The following is a 25,859-nucleotide window of genomic DNA, read 5'->3' as shown; positions in this document are numbered from 1 at the left end:
GCAGTGGCTCACACCTGTAATTCCAGCACCTTGGGAGACCAAGTGGGGTAGATCACCTGAGTTCGAGACTAGCCTGACCACTATGATAAAATCCTGTCTCTACTAAAAGTATATAAATTACCCGGGCATGGTGACACCTTAATCCCAGCCATTCAGGAGGCTGAAACAGGAAAACTGCTTGAACCCAGGAGGCAGAGGTTGCAGTGAGCTGAGGCTGTGCCACTGCACTCAGCCTGGACAACAACAGCGAAACTCCGTCTCAAAAGAAAAGGAAAAGGGAGAATGTTGACCAAGAGGACATGCACCTTCGAGCTGCTGGGGCTCAGAGAGGCATCCATTATCATATTATTACATATAAAGCAGGTGTCAGGGAGTGAGAGAAGAGTTATAAGCATTTAACATCCGAACATAACAAGATGTTACTTTATCACTTGTAAATTACTTTTCTTATCTATACAAGGCTTCTCAGAATTTTAATACGTTTTAGTTACACTTTGAATTGGATAGGAACTTGGGGTGAAATACAACCAATTTTAACTTCGTCCATTTAAAATAATGAGAAGCCAGGCGTGGTGGCTCACGCCTGTAATCCCAGCACTTTGGGAGGCTGAGGCGGGTGGGTCACAAGGTCAAGAGATTGAGACCATCCTGGTCAACATGGTGAAACCCCGTCTCTACTAAAAATACAAAAAATTAGCTGGGCATGGTGGCATATGCCTGTAATCCCAGCTACTCAGGAGTATTGCCTTAGTATACCTAGGCTGAGGCAGGAGAATTGCCTGAACCTAGGAGGCAAAGGTTGCAGTGAGCTGAGATGGTGCCACTGCACTCCAGCCTGGATGACAAGAGTGAAATTCCGTCTCAAAAAAATAAAAATAAAAAAATAATAAAATAAAATAATGAGAAAACCAAGGAATCAAATTAACATTACTAGTAATGAAACAAATGTGCCTCCTGAAATGAGGCACTGAGATAATGTCACTTCTGTCAAAAGTAATCATCTGAATCATGTGGATCACGAGGTCAAGAGATCCAGACTATCCTGGTCAACATGGTGAAACCCCGTCTCTACTAAAAATACAAAAAATTAGCTGGGCATGGTGGCGCGTGCCTATAATCCCAGCTATTCAGGAGGCTGAGGCAGGAGAATTGCCTGAACCCAGGAGGCGGAGGTTGCGGTGAGCCGAGATCGCGCCATTGCGCTCCAGCCTGGGTAACAAGAGCGAAACTCCGTCTAAAAAAAAAAAAAGGTGGGGGGGACCAGGTGGGGTGACTCACGCCTGTACTCCCAGCACTTTGGGAGGCTGAGGCAGGTGGATCATGAGGTCAGGAAGTCATGATACCCCATCTCTACCAAAAAAATATTAAAAATTAGCCAGGTTTGATGGCACACACCTGTAATCCCAGCTACTCGGGAGGCTGAGGCAGGAGAACTGCTTGAACCTGGGAGGCAGAAGTTGCAGTGAGCCGAGATCGCACCACTGCACTATAGCCCAAGCAACAGAGCAAGCCTACGTCTCAAAAAGAAAAAAAGAACAGACACACTGAGAAAGTGTTTCAGATTAAAGGAAGCAGAAGAGTATGCCATGAAAACTAAATCCAGTATGTGATCCTAGGTTGGACCCAGGATCAGATAAATTTTTATTTTGCTGGCTGGGCATGGTGGCTCATGCCTATAATCCCAGCACTCCGGGAGGCCAAGACAGGTGGATCACAAGGTCAGGAGCTCAAGGTCAGCCTGGCCAACACACTGAAACCCCGTCTCTACTAAAAAAAATACAACAAAATTAGCTGGACATGGTGGTGGGCGCCTGTAATCTCTGCTACCCAAGAGGCTGAAGCAGGAGAATCACTTGAACCCAGGAGGTGGAGGTTGAAGTGAGCCAAGACTGCACCACTGCACTCTGGCCTGGGTAACAAGAGTGAAATTCTGTCTCAAAAATAAAATAAGATAAACTTTTATTTCACCATAAATATCAGTGAGACAACTGGCAAAATGTAGGTAGGTAAGGTCCATAGATTAAGATCACCATTAATTGTGATTATGTAAAAAAATGTCCTTATGTCTGCAAGTTACTCTTTTTTTTTTTTTAAACAGGGTCAGCTGGGCATGGTGGCTCATGCCTGTAATCCCAGCACTTTGGAAGGCTGAGGTGGGTGGATCACGAGGTCAAGAGATTGAGGCCGTCCTGGCCAACATGGTGAAACTCCCTCTCTACCAAAAATACAAAAATTAGGTGGGCATGGTGGCATGCACCTGTAGTCCCAGCTACTTGGGAGGCTGAGGCAGGAGAATCATTTGAACCCAGGAGAGAGAAATTGCAGTGAGCCAAAATCATGCCACTACACTCCAGCCTGGTGACAGAGCAAGACTGCATTTCAAAAAAAAAAAAAAAAAGAAACAGGGTCTCACTTTTCCACGGAGGCTGGAGTGCAGTGGTAAGATCTCAGTTCACTATCGTCTCAACCTCCCACGCTCAAGTGATCTGCAAGTTACTCTCACAAGTTTCAGAAAAAAGTATGTACAAAAAGAGAAAAAGACAAAGAAAATGTAGTATTGGGTAACATTTTCAGAATCTGGGTGAAGGGACTAAGTGATTTCTTTGTGTAACTTTTATATCTGAAATACTTAAAAAATATATAAACAAAATGATAAATACTCTCATATAGCATATTTATACAGAACATCTATTTATCAAGAATAAGCAGGAAATCTACAGTGTCTTTTCAAGCTTATTCAGTTTGGTCCAGTTACCTGATTACAATCCAGCATGCTTCCTGCCATAAATCCGGGGTGATTTCATCATCATCCTCATCATATTGCATATCTGCAAAAACAAAATATTGTACTCATTTGCAACGAGATGCCACTTAGTTAACATCTTGCTCCTACGACTTTACATGTGACTTTAAGTAGCAGAAACATATTTTCTTTCTGCGGAATAAGTAATCCTTTCACCCCACTTTTCTAAATTTCAGTTACATTAATAAAATAATTTATGTCTATGTCACACAGGTATTCTTCCAATATACAAAGAGGCTTACTAGAAAGGTTCAATTAAGTTGTATGAATTTTAAGTTTTCCATTTTATTGATCAATAAGATTTTCAGAGACTAGAGTCAGAGAACAGGGTAAGGGGGCAGAGCCATGGAAGTATTCCAACGGCTGGGCAACACCCTAAGTTGGGGTGATCTATTATGGCAACATTTCATACATGTACAGGTATGAAAGATTGCATTTTCCAAACATGGCCACAAGCCTATCTCCCATCCCACATGATCTTCTATAATGTGATCTTAATACTCCTATCATCAGATATGGTGGTCTATGCATCCTTTCCTTGAATCCAGTTAGACTTTGACTCTCCTGTAACTAGGAGAATGCAGCTGAAGGCCAGGCACGGTGGCTCACACCTGTAATCCCAACACTTTGGAAGGCCGAGGCAGGAGGATCATCTGAGGTTGGTAGTTCGAGACCAGCCTGACCAACATGGTGAAACCCCGTCTCTACTAAAAATACAAAAATAGCCAGGCACGGTGGTACATGCCTATAATCCCAGCCACTCAGGAGGCCAAGGCAAGAGAATCACTTGAACCAGGGAGGCAGAGGTTGTAGTGAGCCAAGATTGCACCATTGCACTCCAGCTTGGGCAACAAGAGCAAAACTCCACCTCAAAAAAAAAAAAAAAAGAATGTAGCTGAAGTAATGCTGCAATGCTGCATGACTTCAAAAGCCAGATCAGAAAAGGCAATGCAGTTTCTGTCACGTATACTAAAACATTTGCTTCTGGAGCCCTGAGCTGTCAATAAAAAGTCATACACAGGCCAGGCACAGTGGCTCAGGTCTGTAATCCTAGCACTTTGGGAGGCCAAAGGTGGATGGATCACCTGAGGTCAGGAGTTCAAGACCAGCCAGGCCAATATGGCAAAACCCAGTCTCTACTAAAAAATACAAAAATATAAGCTGGGCGTGGGGGCACATGCCTGTAATCCCAGCTACTCAGGAGGCTGAGGCAGGAGAATTGCTTGAACCCAGGAGACAGAGGTTGCAGTGAACTGAGATGGCACCACTGCACTCCTGCCCTGCTAGGCAACAGAGCAAGCCTCCATCTCAAAATTTTTTTTTAAGTCAAACACTATTCTGTGGAAGTCCAAACCGTAAGGAGAGGCCACTTACAGATCCTCCATTAGCAATTTTAGTCTTTGAGTCCTTCTAGGCTATGTTTCATGTCAGACATGAGTGTCAATACTATAGATCATGTGCCACCCAGCTGTCAACACTCAGCCTTAATGACTTCCCAAATGAAAGACAGTCACTATGGAACACAGGCAAGTCATGCCTGCTATGCCCTATCCAAAATCTTGACCTACAGTATCCATGAACATAACAAAGACATTTTTTAAGTAGCTAAATTTTAGGATAGTTGTACAATAGTAATTTACGCATTCAAAAAAAAAATCAGCCGGGCGCGGTGGCTCAAGCCTGTAATCCCAGCACTTTGGGAGGCCGAGGCGGGTGGATCACGAAGTCGAGAGATCGAGACCATCCTGGTCAACATGGTGAAACCCCGTCTCTACTAAAGATACAAAAAAAAAATTAGCTGGGCATGGTGGCAAGTGCCTGTAATGCCAGCTACTCAGGAGGCTGAGGCAGGAGAATTGCTTGAACCCAGAAGGCGGAGGTTGCGGTGAGCCGAGATCGTGCCATTGCACTCCAGCCTCGGTAACAAGAGCGAAACTCCGTCTCAAAAAAAAAAAAAAAAAAAAAAAAAAAATCAGTGTGCATTGGTCCTCCAATATTAGTCCGATCTTCTTATGTGAAAGAATAAGTGTGCTGTATTTTGGGGGTTTATTCTAATGTACACAAATATAGCCTGTAAAACTTAAGAGCTTTGGGTTCAAAATCTGATACATATACAAAATAAATTTTTAATAAATCCTTCTTGAATGGACTGAAATTATTAATCCTTACACATGGGGAGAGGGTAAGAAAGACAAAACTATCTATGATAGCTCAGAGATTCTAGCTTTGATGAGAGATTTTTTTTTTTTTTTTTGAGACGGAGTTTCGCTCTTGTTACCCAGGCTGGAGTGCAATGGCGCGATCTCGGCTCACCGCAACCTCCGCCTCCTGGGCTCAGGCAATTCTCCTGCCTCAGCCTCCTGAGTAGCTGGGATTACAGGCACGTGCCACCATGCCCAGCTAATTTTTTGTATCTTTAGTAGAGACGGGGTTTCACCATGTTGACCAGGATGGTCTCGATCTCTCGACCTCGTGATCCACCCGCCTCAGCCTCCCAAAGTTGATGAGAGATTAAAAGCTAGTATCACTGCCACACAGGAGGAGCAAGTAAAATAGTAGAAGAAGGAGAGGTCATGATTAGGTCAGCTTTAGAGATATCTGTAGATCACATACCCCTTCATATATTTCTAGTAGGCACACGTGTATGAATATAAACTCAAATAAACAGTCTAAATTATAGACAAAGAGCATGTGACACATAATAGATATACACTGACACATAACAGACATATATCTATTATGTGTCGATAAACGTTTTAAACTTTGAAAAAAAAAGTATAGAGTTGGAATCATTAATAAATGAGTAAGAGAAAAAGGAGATTTTACACAGAGAAGGAAGACTGAAGGCAGGGTATTTGGGAACACTTTTGTTTAAGAGTCATATGAGGCCGGGCGCGGTGGCTCAAGCCTGTAATCCCAGCACTTTGGGAGGCCGAGGCGGGTGGATCACAAGGTCGAGAGATCAAATTGTCATTTGACCTGACAATTTTATATGTAGGAATGTATCCTACAGACATATTTGGGCAAATTATATGTACAAGATTATTCACTTTCAGCACTGTTTTAACGGAAAAAGACTATAAAAAATCAAATCAAATATCCATCAAGAGACTAAAGTTATATCCACACAAACTAGGTAGTTGGGGGTGGGGGCAGGGGCGGCAGCAGGTGATGCTCTCTGTGTACTGACAAGAACATCTCCATGAAGCAAAATCTAAAAGTGGAGAAAAGTGTGAATATTACCTTCTGTCCTTAAAAAAAGAGAAAACAATCCCATTTATATTTGCTTAACTATGCATAAAGAATCTGTGGAGGCTGGGTGCAACGGCTCAGACCTATAATCCCAGCACTTTGGGAGGCTGAGGCAGGTGAATCACTGAGGTCAGGAGTTTGAGATCAGCCTAGCCAACAAGAAGAAACCCCATTTCTACTAAAAGTAGAAAAATTAGCTGGGCATGGTGGTGCACGCCTGTAATCCCAGCTACTTGGGAGGCTGAGACAGAACTGATTGAACCAGGGAGGCAATGGTTAGTAAGGCAAGACTGCGCTGCTGCACTCAAACCTGGGTAAGAGAGCAATACTCTGTCAAAAAACAAAAGGAAACTGTAGGGGGCTGGGCGCGGTGGCTCAAGCCTGTAATCCCAGCACTTTGGGAGGCCGAGGCGGGTGGATCACGAGGTCGAGAGATCGAGACCATCCTGGTCAACATAGTGAAACCCCATCTCTACTAAAAATACAAAAAATTAGCTGGGCATGGTGGCGTGTGCCTGTAATCCCAGCTACTCAGGAGGCTGAGGCAGGAGAATTGCCTGAACCCAGGAGGCGGAGGTTGTGGTGAGCCGAGATCGCGCCATTGCACTCCAGCCTGGGTAACAAGAGCAAAACTCTGTCTCAAAAAAAAGAAACGAAACTGTGGAGTGATAAGAACCTATCCTAACAGTAGTTACCTACTGTGGAGAGTTCAAACTGGGCAGATGGTAGGTAAGAAGGAGACCTAACACTTTTAACTTTTTTTTTTTTTTGGAGAAAGGGTCTCACTTTGTCCTCAACGTACAGCAGTGTCAACTTCCCAGGCTCAAGTGATCCTCCTGCCTCAGCCACCCAAGTAGCTGAAACTATAGGTGAGCACCACCACACTCCAGCTATTTTTCCTATTTCTTACAGAGAGAGGGGTCTCCCATGTTGCCCAGGCTGGTATCAATTGCTAAAATAGCCACATTTTAACATTTTTTAATTTTCTGGTTTGTGAGCTATGAGAATATATTACCTAGCCAAAAATTATACTTTAAAAAATATTTTCTATTTTTCTTCTACTGAGATAGTAGTCAGTAGGGAATATGATGATGCTAATAAATTTCTGAAACACAAGATGCTAATGAGAAAAGTTTAAACAGCTTTAAAAGTTTAAGCTTTTGGGCAGGCACAGTGGCTCATGCCTGTAATCCCTGCATTTTGGAAGGTCAAGGCAGGCGGATGGCTTGAGCTCAGAAGTTTGAGACCAGCCTGCGAGACATGGCAAGAATCCATCTCTTTTTTTTTAAAAAAAAAAAAAAAGAGGCGAGGCAAGGTAGCTCACACCTGCAATCCCAGCACTTTGGGAGGCCGAGGTGAGCAGATCAAGAGATCAGGAGTTCGAGACCAGCCTAGCCAACAGAATGAAACCCCTCTCTTCTACTAAAAATACAAAAATAAACTGGGTGTGGTGGTGGGCACCTGTAATCCCAGCTACTTGGGAGGGTGAGGCAGAAGAATCACTTGAACCCAGGAGGCAGAGGTTGCAGAGAGGCAAGATCGTGCCACTGCACTCCAGCCTAGAGCTAGACTGAGTCTCAAATAAAAACAAAACAAAACAAAAAAAAGTTTAAGCTTTTGCTTCAGTTTTTTCCATCTAATTTATCAGAAGTAAGAAACAGAGATGTAAGGGGTGGCCACAGAATTATGAGCTAGAAGAAAATAAGGTTTAAATTAGTAGATAAGGAGAATAAAAAAGGCAGCTACGAAAATACACTCCATTCGACTAAGAATTTTTTTTTTTTTTTTTTTTTTTTTTTGAGACGGGTGTCACTCAGGCTGAAGTGCAGTGGCGCAATCTCGGGTCACCGCAACCTCCGCCTCCTGGGCTCAAGCGATCCACCAGTCTCAACCTCCTGAGTAGCTGGGAATCCAGGCGCACGCCACCACACTCGGCTAATTTTTCTATTTTTAGTAGGTACGGGATTATTTCCCCCATGTTGGTCAGGCTGGTCTCAAGCGATCGGCGCGTCTCGGCCTCCCAAAGTGCTGGGGTGAGCCACCGTACTCGGCCACTACTATATGCGCAAAGAAAAAGCTATACATAGGTCCTGTGCAGCAGAATATATGTCATCTGAGAACTGTGGTATTGTGAGAGAAGTTTAAAGGCCATCCTTTAAGACAATTTCACTTACAAAAAGCATGAAGAAATGTGAGACTACACCGAGTTTCGCCCCCAACCCCCTCCTCCAATATTCTTTGTCCCGGTGTATTTCCAGGGCCTTCCGCACTGCCCTGCACATGCTGACATCAATTGAGCTATTCAGTAAGTCGACTGTGGCTTTTAGGATAATTTTTAAAGGGTGCTCTTTGCTTCAGACAAATTCAAAACAACGGAATTTATCTTACGGTTCTGCACGCTACTTCAATACAGGAGGCGGGGGTCAGATCTAACGGAACGAGAAAGGGCAGAGAGCAGCAGTGAACCTAACCAGCAACATTAATGCTATGTTCCCTGCACCCTCCGCCCCTCCCTAGCCCAGTTTCGTTCCCGGCTTGGAAGGTATGGTAACAAGGCTGGGGACAGTGCGCCCGGCGCGTGGGAAGGCCCCAAATCCTCCATCCGACCACTTCCCCACGCTACCCTGCTTAAATGGACCGCCATGGCGTGTGTTTTAAGTGTTCACCTACCCTCATCCGCGTCGTACATACTGCCAAACGATTCCCGAGTTCCTAGCGCTACAAACTGAAAAGACAAAAAAGCGCGCAGAAGCCACCCGAGCCTGGAGCCAGAGACGAAGTAACTTCCGTCTCCAGCGTTCCCAGAATACTATGCGTCTCACACCAAGGCCGCCCACAAGGGCGCCTAAGAGGATCTGCGCCTGCGCAAAGTGCAGGGCGCTGGGGCTGGCGTTAGAGTTGCCTACGCGCAAATCGTGTGCCGCCGCTGTCGGTGGCAGATTGATAGGAGAGCTCCCGCAATCTGCGGTCAGGTCCGTCCCGTGAAAGTTTTATTTCTGCTTGTTTTTCAATGTTGTTGCACAAATAATGGCACCTGAAAACAAAAGCAAGTATACTTACTAATAAAAAGTATTCGTTATGTGAATCCGCGACATGGGGATGCTCAATTTATTTGCCTTTATAAGGATCAAAACAACACGAAGCTATGTTTTATTTTTATTTATTTATTTAATTTTTGAAACGGAGTCTTGTTCTGTTGCCCAGGCTGGAGTGCAGTGAAGTGATGTCCGCTCACTGCAACCTCCGCCTCCCGGGTTCCAGCGATTCTCCTGCCTCTGCCTCCCAAGTAGCTGGGATTACAGGCGTACGCCACCATGCCCAGCTAATTTTTGTATTTTTCGTAGAGACAGGGCTTTCACCATGTTGGCCAGGCTGGTCTCGAACTGCTGACCTGAGGTGATCCCCCCGTCTCGGCCTCTCCAAGTGCTGACAGACGTGAGTCACGCGCCCGGCCGGAAGCTCCTTTTTAAATGTGATTTATTAAGGACTGCTTGTGATAGCAGTGAGGCGTTAAAGAAGCTTGAAAGTGAAAAACCCAAAGCACACGAAGATCTCTTCTGCCCACCTAGCTTTATCCTCTGATCCCTTTGCCGCAGCTTCAAATAGGTTCTCAGTCTCAGAGCTTTAATCGCGAGAACACACGGGATTAGACGGGAGAAGAACCGGACACCTCCCAAGTACCCACGCGCCTCGGGGCCTAGTGCGTGCGCGAGCTTGTGGCTCCGCCCCTCCGCCTGGAGCTAATTCCTCATGCTGCCTGCGCGCCTAACGTTCAGGCTGTTGAGCCCTTTCTTGCGTGGATCCTTTCCCACCGCAGCGCGCCATGGCCTCCCCGAGCCGTTCCTGGGAAGGAGGTGCCCTGCCGCCTCCTCCTTCCGGCGCTCATCGACCCTGGGACGCGAGATTCCTTATGACCCCGTGGACACGGAGGGCTTCGGAGAAAGTGCTGACATGCAGGAGCATTTTCTCTTTCCAGAGTACCTCCTCGAGCCGGAGCCGGAACCCACCCCCAAAGAGCAGATGCGGCAGCTCCAGCAGCAGCAGGAGGAGGAGGAACAACAGAGGCAGCAGCGGCGAGAGGAGCGGCGACAGCAAAACCTACGGGCCAGGCTCCGGGAGCACCGGGTCGTGGGGCACCCAGACCCGGCAGTGCAGCCCAGCGGCGTGAACTGCTCGGGCTGCGGGGCAGAGCTGCACTGCCAGGACCCCGGCGTGCCCGGCTACCTGCCCCACGAGAAGTTCCTCCGCGCGGCCGAGGCAGACGGCGGGCTGGCGCGGACTGTGTGCCAGCGCTGCTGGCTGCTAGTGCACCACCGGCGCGCTCTGCACCTGCAGGTGAGCCGCGACCAGTACCTGGAGCTGGTGAGCGCGGCTCTGCGGCGGCCGGGGCCCTCCCTAGTGCTCTACATGGTGGACCTGCTCGACCTGCCCGACGCCCTGCTGCCAGACTTGCCCGCGCTGGTGGGATCCAAGCAGCTGATCGTGCTGGGAAACAAAGTGGACCTCCTGCCCCAGGATGCTGCTGGCTACAGGCAGAGGCTGCGGGAGCGACTCTGGGACGACTGTGCCCGCGCCGGACTGCTGCTGGCCCCTGGCCACCGAGGGCCACAGCCCCCCGTCAAGGACGAACCACAGGACCGGGAGAATTCGAATCCGTCGAACTGGTCCCGCACTGTGGTCAGGGACGTGCGGCTGATCAGCGCCAAGACCGGCTATGGAGTGGAAGAGTTGATCTCTGCCCTTCAGAGCTCCTGGCGATACCGTGGGGACGTCTACTTGGTGGGCGCCACCAACGCCGGCAAATCCACTCTCTTTAACACACTCCTGGAGTCCGATTACTGCACCGCCAAGGGCGCCGAGGCCATCGACAGGGCCACCATCTCCCCTTGGCCAGGTGGGTGTTAGGAGGCTCGCCCTCTTTGTTTTCTGACAAGGTGGACGTCTGGTCCTGGCTGAGGCACCGAGTACATCCTCCCTTATGTCCACTACGCTGCCTGAACCCTTCCCTTTACAAATTCTCTCCCCATTCTGGTAACACCTCTCTTCTGTGTCAGCTTAGTGCTAGGAAAAATTGAGGATGTGTTGTAATTTTCTAACGGAAGTGATTATGGAGCACTTCTCTGTTCCCAGCCACTAGGCGCTGGAGATACACCAGGGAACAAAGCAAGGAAATGGAAAGTTCCTGTTCGGGAGATTTGCTTTGTGACTACTTTGCATGTTGTTCTAGAAATTGTGCGTTCTTTTTACCGTCTGAACCTCTCTCCACCCCTCAGTCGTAACTATTCACATCTTGAGTTTATTCATACGAAACCAGTGTACTATACACATATAACATGTGAGTAATTCTTTAATGACATTTGTGATCTTGGTTTGCTTTTGAGATGGAGTCTCACTCTGTCGCCCAGGCCGGAGTGCAATGGCATGATCTCAGCTCACTGAAACCGCTGCCTCCTGGGTTCAAGAGATTCTCCTGCCTCAGCCTCCCAAGTAGCTGGGATTACAGGCATGCACCACCACACCCGGCTAAGTTTTGTATTTTTAGTAGAGACAGGGTTTCACCATGTTGGTCAGGCTGGTCTTGAACTCCCGACCTTGTGATTCCCACCCCCCACCTCCGCCTCCAACGTGTTGGAATTACAGGTGTGAGCCACCACACCCAGCCTAATTTTCATATTTTTAGTAGAAGTGGGGTTTCGCCATGTTGCCCAGGCTGATCTAGAACTCCTGACCTCAGGTGATCTGCCTGCCTTGGCCTCCCAAAGTGCTGGAATTACAGGCAGGCACCACCATTCCCAGCTAATTTTTGTATTTTTAGTAGAGACGGGGTTTCACCATGTTGGCTAGGCAGGTGTCCAACTCCTGACCTCAAGTGATTTGCCCACCTTGTCCTTCCAAAGTACTAGGATTACAGGTGTGAGCCACAACACCCAGCCCATTAGTGCAATTTGATGTGTGGCTTCCCCAGGCTCAGTGGCTCACATCTGTAATTCTAGTACTTTGGGAGGCCAAGGCAGGCAGATTGCTTGAGCTCAGGAGTTCAAGACCAGCCTGGGCAACATGGTGAAACCCTGTCTCTACTAAAAATGCAAAAATTAGCCAGGCTTGGTGGCGCATGCCTGTAGTTGCAGCTACTCAGGAAGCTGAGGTAGGAGAATCACCTGACCCCAGAAGGTCGAGGCGGCAGTAAGCCCCAATTGGGCCACCTCACTCCAGTCCTGCCCGGACAACAGAATGAGACCCCAGAAAACAGAAGTATCAGCTTGTGACTTTAAGAAACTTCTGTGGCCAGGTGCAGTGGCTCACACCTGTAATCCCAGCACTTTGGGAGGCCGAGGTGGGCAGATCACCTGAGGTCAGGAGTTCCAGACCAGCTTAGCCAACATGGCGAAATCCTTGTCTCTACTGAAAATAAAAAAAATTTACCAGGTGTGATAGTTGGTGCCTGTAATCCCAGCTACTCAGGAGGCTGAGACTGGAGAATTGCTTGAAGCTGGGAGGCTGAGCCGAGATCGCACCACTGCACTCCGGCCTGGGAAACAACAAGGCTGTCTCAAGAGCAAGCAAGCAAGAAACTTCTCTAATCTGTAATTGGAAAATGAGTCCGTCTGTGGTTTAAATTTTTTGTTTTTATTTTTGCTTTTGTTTTTGCTTTTGTTTGTTTATTTTGTTGTTGTTGTTTGAGACCGAGTCTCAGTCTGTCACCCAGGCTGGAGTGCAGTGGCGTGATCTCTGCTCACAGCAACTCCCACCTCCCAGGTTCAAGCGATTCTCCCCAAGTAGCTGGGACTGCAGGGGCACACCACCGCACCTGGCTAGTTTTTTGTATTTTTAGTAGAGACAGGGTTTCACCATGTTAGGGAGGATGGTCTTGAACTCCTGACCTCAAGTGATTTGCCTGCCTGGGCCTCCCAAAGTGCTGGGATTACAGGGTGGGCCACCATGCCAGACCAGGTTTAAATTTAAGTTGACAAAACTGATAGCCCCATTTGTTCCCTTGAAACCAGAATTTCATTCTTTTCTGTCTTGCACTTTGAATTTTGCACAGAATTATTTTTATACTGGATGGTAATGCGATGAAAATGGAAAGAAATTGGGCCTGCGGATTTTGGATTCAAATTCTGGTTTACCTTGTGAGCTAGTCTCTTAACCTATTTCCTCATTTGTAAAGTGGCAGTAATTTCATATTTTATTACAGTAACCAACATAGTGTAGAGCCTCAAAAATGTTCATTTTCTTACCCCCATTCCCTTTTCTAAAGATGTATTTATTCTGTGTATTTCAGGTACTACATTAAACCTTCTGAAGTTTCCTATTTGCAACCCAACTCCTTACAGAATGTTTAAAAGACATCAAAGACTTAAAAACAATTCAACTCAAGCTGAAGACGATCTTAGTGAGCAAGAACAAAATCAGCTTAATTTCCTGAAAAAGCATGGTTATGTCGTAGGTAAGCATCCTCTGTGGGAAGACCCTTGTTGGTACTATGCTAAAATTCTTTGTTAAGCAATTTGAAATACAGTTGTCTGAGGCTAGCCAGTTTTTGTGGGAAGAGACTGCCTGCCTTATTCTGCAACAAAGAGGCCATTTAGCGGTAAGGGTACTGTTTGGAAACCCAGAGCAGTACAGGTAGTAAAGTTTTGACTCCATGCAGCAGCTTTATATTAGGTTTTCTGTCTTTTCTTGGTACATCTTTTTAACCTTTCTTTAAAACAGTTTGATTTCCACACACCCTCGCCCCCACCACTCCAAGTACACAGCCAGCCACACCCTTGATTATTTCAAGAGTCTGACTCTCATTGTAGTCTCACTTTTATATACTATAATCCTAGTAACTTGTTTGAGGGAAGCATAAAAATTCTGTCTGGAGTCAAAAGTATTAAAAGAGTGACTAATAACCTTAATATGACTTGTTCTAGGAAGAGTTGGAAGGACATTCTTGTATTCAGAAAAACAGAAGGATAAAGCTCCCTTGAAGGATAAAGTTCCCTTTGAGTTTGATGCTGATTCACTTGCCTTTGACATGGAAAATGAACCTGTTATGAGTGCACCCAAATCCGCCAAAGAAGTACAATTGACTGCACAAGATGTAAAAGATGCCCACTGGTTTTATGACACCCCTGGAATTACAAAAGAAAATTGTGTATGTATTTGGTTTCTTTTAGAAACATTTCCTTTTTTTTTTTTTTTTAGTGGGTTTATGTTGAATCACCTGCTGCCCAGATACAGCCAATTTATCAAGACAGAGGAATTGCAATAGAGAAAGAGTATAATGCAAGTAGAGCCAGCTAAACTCGAAACTGGAGTTTTATTACTACCCATATCAGCCTCTGAAACATTTACTTTGAATTACACAGGTACTACAGTCTTAATTGGCAGAAAACAGGAAACGAAGTATACTTCCATTTTAGACTCAGTTCTGATTCATTCATAAAAGCTGTTTAGGGATGAATCTATATCCCATCAAGTTCTCTATTCCGTTTGATAGACTTCATTGCTATCAGCCAACTTATTTTATCATTGTGATTGTTACCTTAGTTAGGGAAACATTTACAGAAGCGTAGGTTTTGAGGCTGGAAAAAAACATGAATATCACTGGAGTCCAGCTCCCTAGTCCCTGCTTGAATTACCTCTATAATATATCCATCAAGGGGTCCTCCATCTTGAACTGAAAGGAGTGGCTCACCATTAGCTGAAATTGTGTCACGTCACCTTCCAAGATAACCCATTTGGGTCTTTGACCTTTTCTTTGTATTGAGTGTATTGAGCTAAACAGTCTCCTTATAACATGTACCCATTGTTCCCCAAAGCCATCTGGGACTGACATAATACCTATTTCCCTTGCCAGACTTTGAAATACTTTAAAGTGTAATGTCCTTTCTCTTCTTCACCTACCTCTCCCTTTTCATCTCTTTCATTAGTTTATTCAGCAAATATTGAGCATTTACTGTGCTGACAATCTGGGATTATTTGTCTTCATTCCCTACAGCACTGCTGCCTGAGAAACAGGCTATTTATTGGCCCAGGCCTCTTCAGAATGTTTTCTATGTTTGTTCTTAAAGTCTGACACTGAGAACTAAGTGCTCTCAGGTGAGCATGAGTTAGAATAGCATTAACTCCACCTGTCTTATCCCTGTGCCTCTCTCTTTTTTTTTTTTTTTCAAAATTTTTTTTTTTTTTTTTATTTGAGACGGAGTTTCGCTCTTGTTACCCAGGCTGGAGTGCAATGGCGCGATCTCGGCTCACCGCAACCTCCGCCTACTGGGTTCAGGCAATTCTCCTGCCTCAGCCTCCTGAGTAGCTGGGATTACAGGCACGCGCCACCATGCCCAGCTAATTTTTTGTATTTTTAGTAGAGACGGGGTTTCACCATGTTGACCAGGATGGTCTCGATCTCTTGACCTTGTGATCCACCCGCCTCGGCCTCCCAAAGTGCTGGGATTACAGGCTTGAGCCACCGAGCCCGGCCTTTTTTTTTTTTTTTTTAAGACGGGTTTTCACCGTGTTGGTCAGGCCGGTCTTGAACTCCCAACGACCTCAGGTGATCTGCCCACCTTGGCCTCCAAAGTGCTTGGATTACAGGCGTGAGCCACCACGCCCCACCTCCCTGTGCCTCTCTTTAATCCAGTTGCTCATGGATAACTTTGGGTCTCATAGGTAACTTTGACTTTGTCGAATTAAATTCATTCTATATCTTATTCTGTTAAATATTCATTAAATCTCGTTACTTTTTATATTTGCAATTTGAATCTTCATTCAGATCATTGATTGACTCAAATGTGCATCCAGGATACTTACAACAGATTCATTAATCACGTCCTTTGAATTTAGTTACTGACAGGTTTCTAAATATTCTAATTATCTCTGTATCTCCCTACGAAACCACATGGGTTTCTTAGGTACTTTTTTTGGCCTCATCAGGAACACTTACATTCTCAGAATTGTATTCTATTTGGTGTCCCCTGTCATTGAATCATAGACCTTTTAACTCTATTGCCCTCCTAGAATAATTGCTCATGCCATCTTTTCTTCCTTAGCAGTCCATAAGTTCAGGACTGCTTTCTTTTTTTCTTTTCACCTATTCACCTAATATACTTAAGAACTGCTTTCTTTTTTTTTTTTTTTTTTTGAGGTGGAGTTTCGCTTTTGTTACCCAGGCTGGAGTGCAATGGTACAATACCGGCTCACCGCAACCTCCGCCTCCTGGGTTCAAACAGTTCTCCTGCCTCAGCCTCCCAAGTAGCTGGGACTACAGGTGTTTTCCACCATGCCCAGCTAATTTTTTTGTATTTTTAGTAGAGATGGGGTTTCATCATGTTGACCAGGATGGTCTCGATCTCTTGACCTCGTGATCCACCCACCTCGGCCTCCGAAAGTCCTGGGATTATAGGCGTGAGCCACCGTGCCTGGCCAAGAACTGCTTTCTAATCACTTTAGTTTTCTATCACTGCTTTCTATCACTTTAGCTAATTTAAGTAATTCTTCTTTTTTTTTTTTTTTTGAGATGGAGTCTGACTCTGTCGCCCAGGCTGGAGTGCAGTGGCATGATCTAGGCTCACTGCAACCTCTGCCTCCTGAGTTCAAGCATTCTCCTGCCTCAGCCTCCCAAATAGCTGGGATTAGAGGCATATGCCACCACACCTGGCTAATTTTTGTATTTTTAGTAGAGATAGGGTTTCTCCAGTTGGCCAGGCTGGTCTCAAACCCCTGACCTCAGGTGATCCACCTGCCTCAGCCTCCCAAAGTGCTAGGATTACAGATCATGAGCTGTTATGCCCAGCCTAATTTTTCCCTTTCAGATGCTATTAGATCAGGGGTAGTCATTACTTCAGTCTTATGCCCGCTGTGAAATACTTGTGTCAGAAAGGCAAGAATTTACAAAATACTCTAGACAGCAGAATGAGAACCCCAAATTTTTAGTTATAAAAGTCTTGTCAGCACTAGTAGTTTTCTTCTCTTGTCAGTTTACAGGTACACTTACTTGACTTCTGGAACCAGAGTTGGCCAAACTGAACCAAGGATCTCTGTTGTGAAATGGAAGTATTAAGACTCAGGCTCAGCACAGTGCCTCACACCTGTAGTCCCAGCACTTTGGGAGGCCAAAGTGGGAAGATTGCTTGAGCCCAGGAGTTTGAGGTCAGCCTGGGCAACATAGCGAAACCATTATGTCTACTAAAAATACAAAAAAAATAGGCCGGGCGCGGTGGCTCAAGCCTGTAATCTCAGCACTTTGGGAGGCCAAGGCGGGTGGATCACGAGGTCAAGAGATCGAGACCATCCTGGTCAACATGGTGAAACCCCATCTCTACTAAAAATACAAAACATTAGCTGGGCATGGTGGCACGTGCCTGTAATCCCAGCTGCTCAGGAGGCTGAGGCAGGAGAATTGCTTGAACCCAGGAGGCGGAGGTTGCGGTGAGCCGAGATCGCGCCATTGCACTCCAGCCTGGGTAAGAAGAGCGAAACTCTTTCTAAAAAAAAAAAAAAAAAATACAAAAAAATTAGCTGGACATGATGGTGCATGCCTGTAATCCCAGCTATTCAGGAGGCTGAGGCAGGAAAACCGCTTGAACCCAGGAGGTTGCAGTGAGCCGGCATCATGCCACTGCAGCCCAGCCTGAGCAACAGAGTGAAACCGTGTCTCAACAAAAAAGAGAGCAAGAGAGACAAGGTTTCCCCTGTTGCACACCACCACACCAGCTAAGTTTGTATTTTTAGTAGAGACAAGGTTTCTCCATGTTGGCCAGGCTGGTCTCAAACTCCTGACCTCAGGTGATCCACCCACCTCAGTCTCCCAAAGTGCTGGGATTACAGATGTGAGCCACCATGCTCGGCCTCTTGTTATTCTTTTCTGTTGCTGTTGTTGTTGCTTGAGACAGAGTTTCGCTCTTGTTGCCCAGGCTGGAATGCAATGGTGTGCTCTCCGCTCACCACAGCCTCCGCCTCCTGGGTTCAAGCTGTTCTGCCTCAGCCTCCTTGAGTAGCTGGATTACAGGCATGCCCCACCATGCCCAGCTAATTTTTGTATTTTTAGTAGAGACAAGGCTTCTCCATGTTGGTCATGCTGGTCTCGAACTCCCAACCTCAGGTGATTCACCAGCATCAGCCTCCCAAAGTGTTGGGATTACAGGTGTGAGCCACCACACCCGGCCTTGTTATTCTTAAGAAAGAAGTTTGCAAGATTTTTGTCCAATGTTTACCTTCTTTTTTAACCAGATTTTGATTTCTTAAATCTCTTCAGAATCTTGTACTTCTGTCTTTCCTTTTCTGTTTTTCTCTAGTCTCTTTAGGAACTTTTCATCCATAAAAGGGATTTCTTATAAATCATGGGTATAAATTATAAATTCTCAATGTTATAAGCATAGGAGATTTATAACTTGCTCTCATTCTCGGCTAAATATTTGGGGAAAGTAAGGAAACTGAAGACCAGAATTTAGAAAGAGGTTCTTCAGCCATTTTACTTGCACCTAGAATGGGGCAACCATTTACATTTAATGCATGTTTACTTACCACTAGGACATGAGGTCACATAACGCATTCCTTTAAGCTGAAATTATTCCTCCCCACAAGCCTTGATAAGGAGAGCATATATTTCCTTTTTTTTAAATTTGAGATGGAGTCTTGCTTTGTCACCCAGGCTGGAGTGCAGTGGCACAATCTTGGCTCACTGTAACCTCCGCCTCCTGCGTTCAAGCAATTCTCTGCCTCAGCCTCCTGAGTAGCTGGGATACAGGCGAACACCACCGCACCCGGCTAATTGTTTTTGTATTTTTAGTAGAGATGGGGTTTTACCATCTTGGCCAGGCTGGTCTCAAACTCCTGACCTGATCCACTTGCCTCTACCTCCCAAAGTGCTGGGATTACAGGCGTGAGCCACAGCACCTGGCCTGGAGAGCATCTATTTTCTATCTCGGTATTGAATCACCATGTTTTCAGGTTCACATTAATTTTGACATTTAGGGGATGCTGCTGACACAGGAAAATCTCATACTCCTATAAAGTTATTTTGCCATTACTATAGATTAAGTTGTAAAACAAGGGTAGAGCCATTAGTAGATTAAGATCAATTTAGACAGGAGGAATCTATAAATTTGATGTGTAGCAAACTCTGACATAGTTTGGTTTATTTTGAAGTCTGGCCTATATTTCATCACTTTTTATTTTACAGGTAAATCATATTTTCAATAAAAATATTTTTCTAAAAAATCCGCCCTTTGCTTCACAGATTTTAAATCTTCTAACAGACAAAGAAGTAAATATTGTTTTGCCAACACAGTCCATTGTTCCAAGAACCTTTGTGCTTAAACCAGGAATGGTTCTGTTTTTGGGTGCTATAGGACGCATAGATTTCTTGAAGGTAAGTAAAGTCCGTACCATTAAAAAATGATTTTTTAAATCTTGAAATTCACTTTATGGAAGCAGATACATGAACAAGACTGACAAAATGTTGATAACTAAGCTGTGATCGTATAGATTTTAATTTGTTTTTATGTTTAAAAATTTCTGTGATAAAAACTTGGGGATGGCTAGGGATGGTGGTTCACACCTGAAATTACAACACTGTGGGAGGCTGAGGCAGGTGGATCACTTGAGGCCGGGAGTTCAAGACCAGCCTGGTTAACATGGTGAAACCCCCATCTCTACTAAAAATACAAAAATTAGCTGGGCATGGTGGCACACTCTTGTAATCCCAGCTACTTGAGAGGCTGAGGCAGGAAGATCATTTGAACCTGGGAGGTGGAGGCTGCAGTGAGCACAAATCGCACCTCTGCACTCCAGCCTGGGTAACAGAGCAAGACTCCATTTAAAAAAAAAAAAAAAAAAAAAACTTGGGGAAAAGAAATGCCCTGTTCCCCCATGCCCCAGCAAAAGTGCTAAGTCTTAAAAACCATGTTTTCAATTGAGTACCCCACACAGCTTGCCATTTAAGACAAGATGCTATCCCTATCCTGTGGTTTTATTTCACATGGAAGTCCAAATCAAACCTTTAGGTACAGGGTTATGTGCATTAAATTAATTCCACACTTTGTATCCCATGATATGTATGTTTTTATGCATATACTATTTTGTTTCGCATTCATTTACATAGCATCTAGGGATTTTGGAGTGTCTATAAAATCGCTCTCCATTTTGCTAAAGCGAAGGGAAAAAAGAAAAATGAAACATATTTTCAACAACACAATACAACTTACAGGCGGTGACTATAGCACATTTCTTGGGTTTTGTGTTCGCTCATACTTTGTTAGAAATTTTGCCTTACATACTTAGAACCCTTATATATTTCATCTTGGAGGGTTGTTGGTTTTTTGTTTTTAGGGCTTTTCTTTTTTTTTTTGGAGACAGGGTCTTACTCTGTTGCCCAGGCTGGAGTGCAGTGATGCAGTCACAGCTCACTGTAGCCTCAACCTCCTGGGCTCAATGATCCTCCCACCTCAGCCCTGCAAGTAGCTGGGACTATAGGCACGCATCACCACACCCAGCTAATTTTTGTATTTTTTATAGAGACAGGGTTTTGCCGTGTTGCCCAGGCTGGTCTCAAACTCAAGCCCAAGGGATTTACCTACCTTGGCCTTCCAAAGTGCTGGGATTACAGACATGAGCCACCACACCAGGCTTGAAACCTTATATATTTCATTAAAGCCCATAAAATGTTAGTATTTGAAACCTGACTTTACACAGAAAGAATTAAAGCAGACAATATTTCCTTTTTATATTTAATAATAGACATGTTTTTCAAAAATACTATTGAGTCTGTCAAATCATAGTTTCACATGAATTGCTAAAATGCACTGCTTTAGTATTGTGTCTCTGTTCTTAGTATAATTTGATTTACAGCTACTGCCATACCAGTACTTATAAAGGAAGTCTGATTGGATTTTTGTTTGTTTGTTTGTTTGTTTTTTGATAATTGATTGTACCTTATAATATGCAGGTTTTCCTAGTTTTTCATCAGGTAAAATAGCTTCCTCCTTTCTTAGGGAAATCAGTCAGCTTGGTTTACTGTCGTGGCTTCCAACTTCCTCCCTGTGCATATCACCTCCTTGGACAGGGCAGATGCTCTGTATGAGAAGCATGCAGGTCATACGTTACTCCAGGTAAGGCAACACACCTTGATGATTCCATGGTTATGGTTGGTACACACTGGGATGGTCCCATAGCTCTGTTAAGAAAGCCTTTGTTGGATAGAGCTGTTAGATAATAACTTGAGCTAACTTTCTCCTCACCTTACTCTCTTTGAGAATTCTGGCTATAAAGCAAAATTGCTCTTATAGACTGATCCTCGACTAGCCACACAGCTGTTTTTTTCTCTAGACTACACTGTCCAATTTGGTAGCCATTAGCCACATGTGAGTATATATATTTAAATATATTAGTTACAATTAAAATTTGCTGAAGTTAGGCCAGGCGCAAAGGCATACGCCTATAATCCTAGCACTTTGGGAGGCCAAGGCAGGTGGATCATAAGGTCAGGAGTTCAAGGCCAGCCTGGCCAAGATGGTGAAACCCTGTCTCTACTAAAAATACAAAAGTTAGCTGGGTGTGGTGGCAGACACCTGTAATCCCAGCTATTCAGGAGGTTGAGGCAGATAATTGCAACCCAGGAGGCAGAGGTTGCAGTGAGCCAAGATTGTGCCACTGCGCTCCAACCTGGGCGACAGAGCAAGATTTCGTCTCAAAAAAAAAAATTTTGCTCAAGTTAGCCAAGTATGGTGGCATGCACCTATAGTCCCAACTCCTCAGGAGGTTGAGGCAGGAGGATCACTTGAGCCCAGGAGTATAAAGCTGTGTTGAGCCATGATTATGCCGCTGCACTGTAGCCTGGGTGACAGAGTGAAGCCCTGTCTCTTAACAAAAAAAAAGTAAAATTTAAAATGTCGTTGCTTAGCGGCACCAAACACATTTTCAGTGCCTAGTACTGATGTTGTTGCAGAAAGTTGTATTACAGACTCATCACTAATACACACGCATGCACGCGCACACACGCGCGCACACACACACACCCCCATACTTTGGACAATTAAGCTACAGTTCCCTGAACTCTTCATCCTTTTTCCAGTTTTTGTCTGTACCTGTGGTGACCAAGAATACCTTTCCACCGAATAACTTTGACTCATTTCTCAAAATACTGCTCATATATTGCTTTGTTTTTATTGTTGCTGTAGTTTGTTTATATATATATTGCTTCTTTACTGATGTTTTCCTTGACCGAACACATTTGTTACTCCTTCCTTCACAGCCATAGTACTTACAGACGCCTCACAGTACATTTCTGACCTTGTATTTGCTTACATATTATTTGCCCCTTTGATCTCCTTGGGGGCAGGAACCGTACTGCAAAATCTATCTTTGTGTCCTACACAGGAGAGATTTGCTAATGAATATGAATAAATTATCTAGTCATGGCCAGGAACAGTGGCTCACACCTATAATCCCAGCACTTTGGAAGGCCGAGGCAGGCGGATCACCTGAGGTCAGGAGTCCAAGACTAGCCTGGCTAACACAGTGAAACCCCATTTCTACTAAAAATACAAAAAATTAGCCTGGTGTCATGGCGCACACCTGTAATCCCAGTTACTCGGGAGGCTGAGGCAGGAGAATCGCTTGAACCCAGGAGGTACAGTTTGCAGTGAGCCGAGATAGCACCATTGCACTCCAGCTTGGGCAACAAGAGCGAAACTTCATCTCAAAAAATATGTATATATAAATATATCCTCATCGTTAATGATGATCCTGGGGTGGGGGGTAGCGGGGAAGAAAACAATAAATATATCCAGGTATTTCTAATTCATGGAAACATCTGTAAACATAGAAGCTAAATCTTATCCATTTCACATGGACCCTTAACTCATAAAGACCAGGCATTAATCTTCATGGCCACACCTATGAGAACTATGGTACTTGGAAGGACCATGCCTTCATTGCCCAACATTAATCTATGTGAAGCCCTGTGGAGGACTCTAAAAACAGTGTCAGTGAAGCACAATTCTGTCCAGAGGCTGCTGCCAGGTGCTTGCCCACTGTGGCCCAGGGCCCTGAGATTTGTAGGCTTCATCCCATCACAGAGTTCCCTTGTTTTTCATTTGACCCCAGAAGTGATTGCAAGTTCTTTTCAACAGTTGAATATTTAAAAGGATTTTATTCTTGATCCCTGTACAGAATTACCTTATCAGTGATTTACTGAATGTTAGAGTTCCAAGAAACTTAATTTTAACTTCTAAATATCTTTATTTCATTGGAAGGTTCCAATGGGTGGAAAAGAACGAATGGCAGGGTTTCCTTCTCTTGTTGCTGAAGACATTACATTAAAAGGAGGACTGGGGGAATCTGAAGCAGTGGCTGACATCAAGTTTTCCTCTGCAGGTAATTTGATGCCAAGCACTTTTTAAAAAGTGAATAAAGCAGTCTTACTGACAATATTTTTTTATAGAAAAGTGCCTTAACTGATGAAAACTGATTTTTTAAGATACACGTAGTAGTTTATTCATAAAATACAGCCTATTCTGAAAATAAATTTGTTCTTTTCACAAATGTATTGTATGCTTTCATTAAAATAAGGTGTGCCCACCTGTGCCCCCAGCTTCTCAGGAGGCTGAGGCAGGAGGATCGCTTGAACCCAGGAACTTGATCTCAGCCTGGGTAACATAGCAAGACACAGTTTCTTAAAAAATAAGAATAAAATAATAAGAGAGTGACAGCCTTTTCTGGTATTCCATTTTCAGCTTTGGTTTGGTATTTTTAATAAGATGATTGCTAACAGCCTTTTGTGTTGTGTCGCATGCCTGCATAGGTTGGGTTGCAGTAACACCTAACGTTAAGGACAGACTGCATCTGCGAGCCTATACACCTGAAGGAACAGTTTTAACCGTCCGGCCTCCTCTCTTGCCATATATCGTTAATGTCAAAGGAAAGCGCATCAAGAAAAGTGTGGCCTATAAAACCAAGAAGCCTCCTTCCCTGGTGTACAACCTGCAGAAGAAGAAAGGACAGAGAGCTGTATGAGACCGACCTTGTTCACTCCAGGCTCCAGGAATTAACTGTATTGAACATAACAATAGACATTGAAATTGTATTAAGCATAAATAAAACTTCCACTCTCATCCTTTTTTTTCCTTTCTTTTTTTTTTTTTTTTTTTTTTTTTTGAGACAGGGTCTTGCTCTGTTGCCCAGGCTGAAGTACAGTAGTGCAATCTCAGCTTACTGCAACCCCCACCTCCTGGTTCAAGTGATTCTCATGCCTCAGCCTCCTGAGTAGCTGGGATTACAAGCATATGGCACTACACCTGGCTAATTTTTGTATCTTTAATAGAGACAAGGTCTTGCCATGTTGGCCAGGCTGGTCTTGAACTCCTGACCTTATGATCTACCAGCCTTGGCCTCCCGAAGTGCTGGGATTACAGGCATGAGCCACCACGCCTGGCCCAGGGTGTCATTTCTCTTATTTGGAGTTAGCAGTCAGCATATGAAAAAAATGGCAGGAAAATAATTTCTCCAAAATACGTTGGCTTAAATAAGATAGAAGTGAGTAGGTGGCTCTGCTCCAAGGATCCAGCTGGTGGAACATTCCATGGCCATCTGTAGGTCTAAGGTGGTTGCCCAAGTTGTCATCCTTTCCAACAAGGATGAAAAGGGGGAAAGCAGGGAGATCAAGCACCTTCTCCATTTAACAGAAGGGAGGAAAAACTGGATGTTGCACACATCAGTTTACACAGTCCATAGGTCAAGTCGTGTGACTTGACCCATAAGTAGGCTGGGAAATGTAGGAGGAAATGGGGACCAATTGGGGTTTTTATTAAGGAAAAATGAGAAGAATGGATACTAGAGAACAAGTAGAAATTTACTTTACACAATTTGGCAATGCCTGAAAATCTTAAAAAAGGATTCAGGGCCAGATGTAGTGACTCACACCTGTAATCCCAGCACTTTTGGAGGCCACAGCAGGAGGATCGCTTGCAGCCAGGAGTTCAAGACCAGCCTGGGCAACATAGTGAGACCCCCATCTCTATTACATTTTTTAAAATAGTCTGGTGTGGTGGCTCACGCCTGTAATCCCAGCACTTTGGGAGGCTGAGGTCGGTAGTTCAAGATCAGCCTGACCAACATGGAGAAACCCCATCTCTACCAAAAATACAAAATTAGCCAGGTGTGGTGGCACATACCTATAATCCCAGCTACTCAGGAGGCTGAGGCAGGAGAATTGCTTGAACCTGGGAAGCGGAGGTTGCAGTGAGCTGAGCCATTGCACCCCAACCAGGGCAACAAGACCAAAATTCCATCTCAAAAATAAATAAGAATAGTAAAATGAATTATAGGCCAGGTGCAGTGGCTCACACCTGTAATCCCAGCACTCCGGAAGGCCAAGGCAGGTGGAATCACCTGAGGTCAGGAGTTCGAGACCGACCTGGACAACATGATGAAACCCCATCTCGGCTAAAACTACAAAAATTAGCTGGTCATGGTGGTGGGTGCCTATAATCCCAGCTACCCAGGAGGCTGAGGAAAGAGAATTGCATAAACCAGGGAGGTGGAGATTGCAGTGAGCTGAGATCAAACCACTGCACTCCAGCCTGGGCAACAGAACTCCGTCTCAAAAAAGAAAAAAAAAAATAGTAAATAGGCTGGGCACAGTGGCTCATACCTATAATCCCAGCACTTTGGGAGGCCGAGGGAGGTGGATCACCTGAGCTTAGGAATTTGAGACCAGCCTGGCCAACACAGTGAAACCCCATCTCTACTAAAAATACAAAAATTAGCTGGGTGTGGTGGCAGGCACCTGTAATCCCAGCTACTTGGGAGGCTGAGGCAGGAG

General features: G+C 44.8%; 2 protein-coding genes across 3 annotated transcripts in view; one reads left to right on the top strand and one right to left on the bottom strand.

The window, feature by feature from the left end:
* POLR2B (RNA polymerase II subunit B) overlaps positions 1-8,858 on the bottom strand; it is a 60,080-nt gene extending 51,222 nt beyond the window's left edge. For both annotated transcript variants that reach the window (XM_039468255.2, XM_039468256.2), the window contains exons 1-2: positions 8,726-8,858; positions 2,756-2,828 (exon numbers count right to left, since the gene is read on the bottom strand). In XM_039468255.2, the coding sequence (XP_039324189.1) occupies positions 2,756-2,828; positions 8,726-8,744 (92 nt within the window). In that variant the 5' untranslated portion in view covers positions 8,745-8,858. The remainder of the gene's footprint in view (positions 1-2,755; positions 2,829-8,725) is intronic.
* Positions 8,859-9,336: 478 nt separating this feature from the next.
* Positions 9,337-24,150, top strand: NOA1 (nitric oxide associated 1). The gene is made up of 7 exons (XM_003933592.4): positions 9,337-10,949; positions 13,338-13,502; positions 13,972-14,195; positions 19,278-19,409; positions 21,031-21,147; positions 23,293-23,413; positions 23,841-24,150. Exons 1-7 carry the CDS (start codon positions 9,806-9,808, stop codon positions 24,050-24,052), a joined length of 2,115 nt encoding a protein of 704 aa, XP_003933641.3. The 5' UTR covers positions 9,337-9,805; the 3' UTR covers positions 24,053-24,150.
* Positions 24,151-25,859: the final 1,709 nt, after the last annotated feature.

Source organism: Saimiri boliviensis, chromosome 3 (assembly GCF_048565385.1).
Source record: "Saimiri boliviensis isolate mSaiBol1 chromosome 3, mSaiBol1.pri, whole genome shotgun sequence".
In the NCBI taxonomy this organism is placed as follows: domain Eukaryota; kingdom Metazoa; phylum Chordata; class Mammalia; order Primates; family Cebidae; genus Saimiri; species Saimiri boliviensis.
Note: the sequence above shows the minus strand (reverse complement) of the source record. Positions and strands in the feature narration are given on the sequence as shown.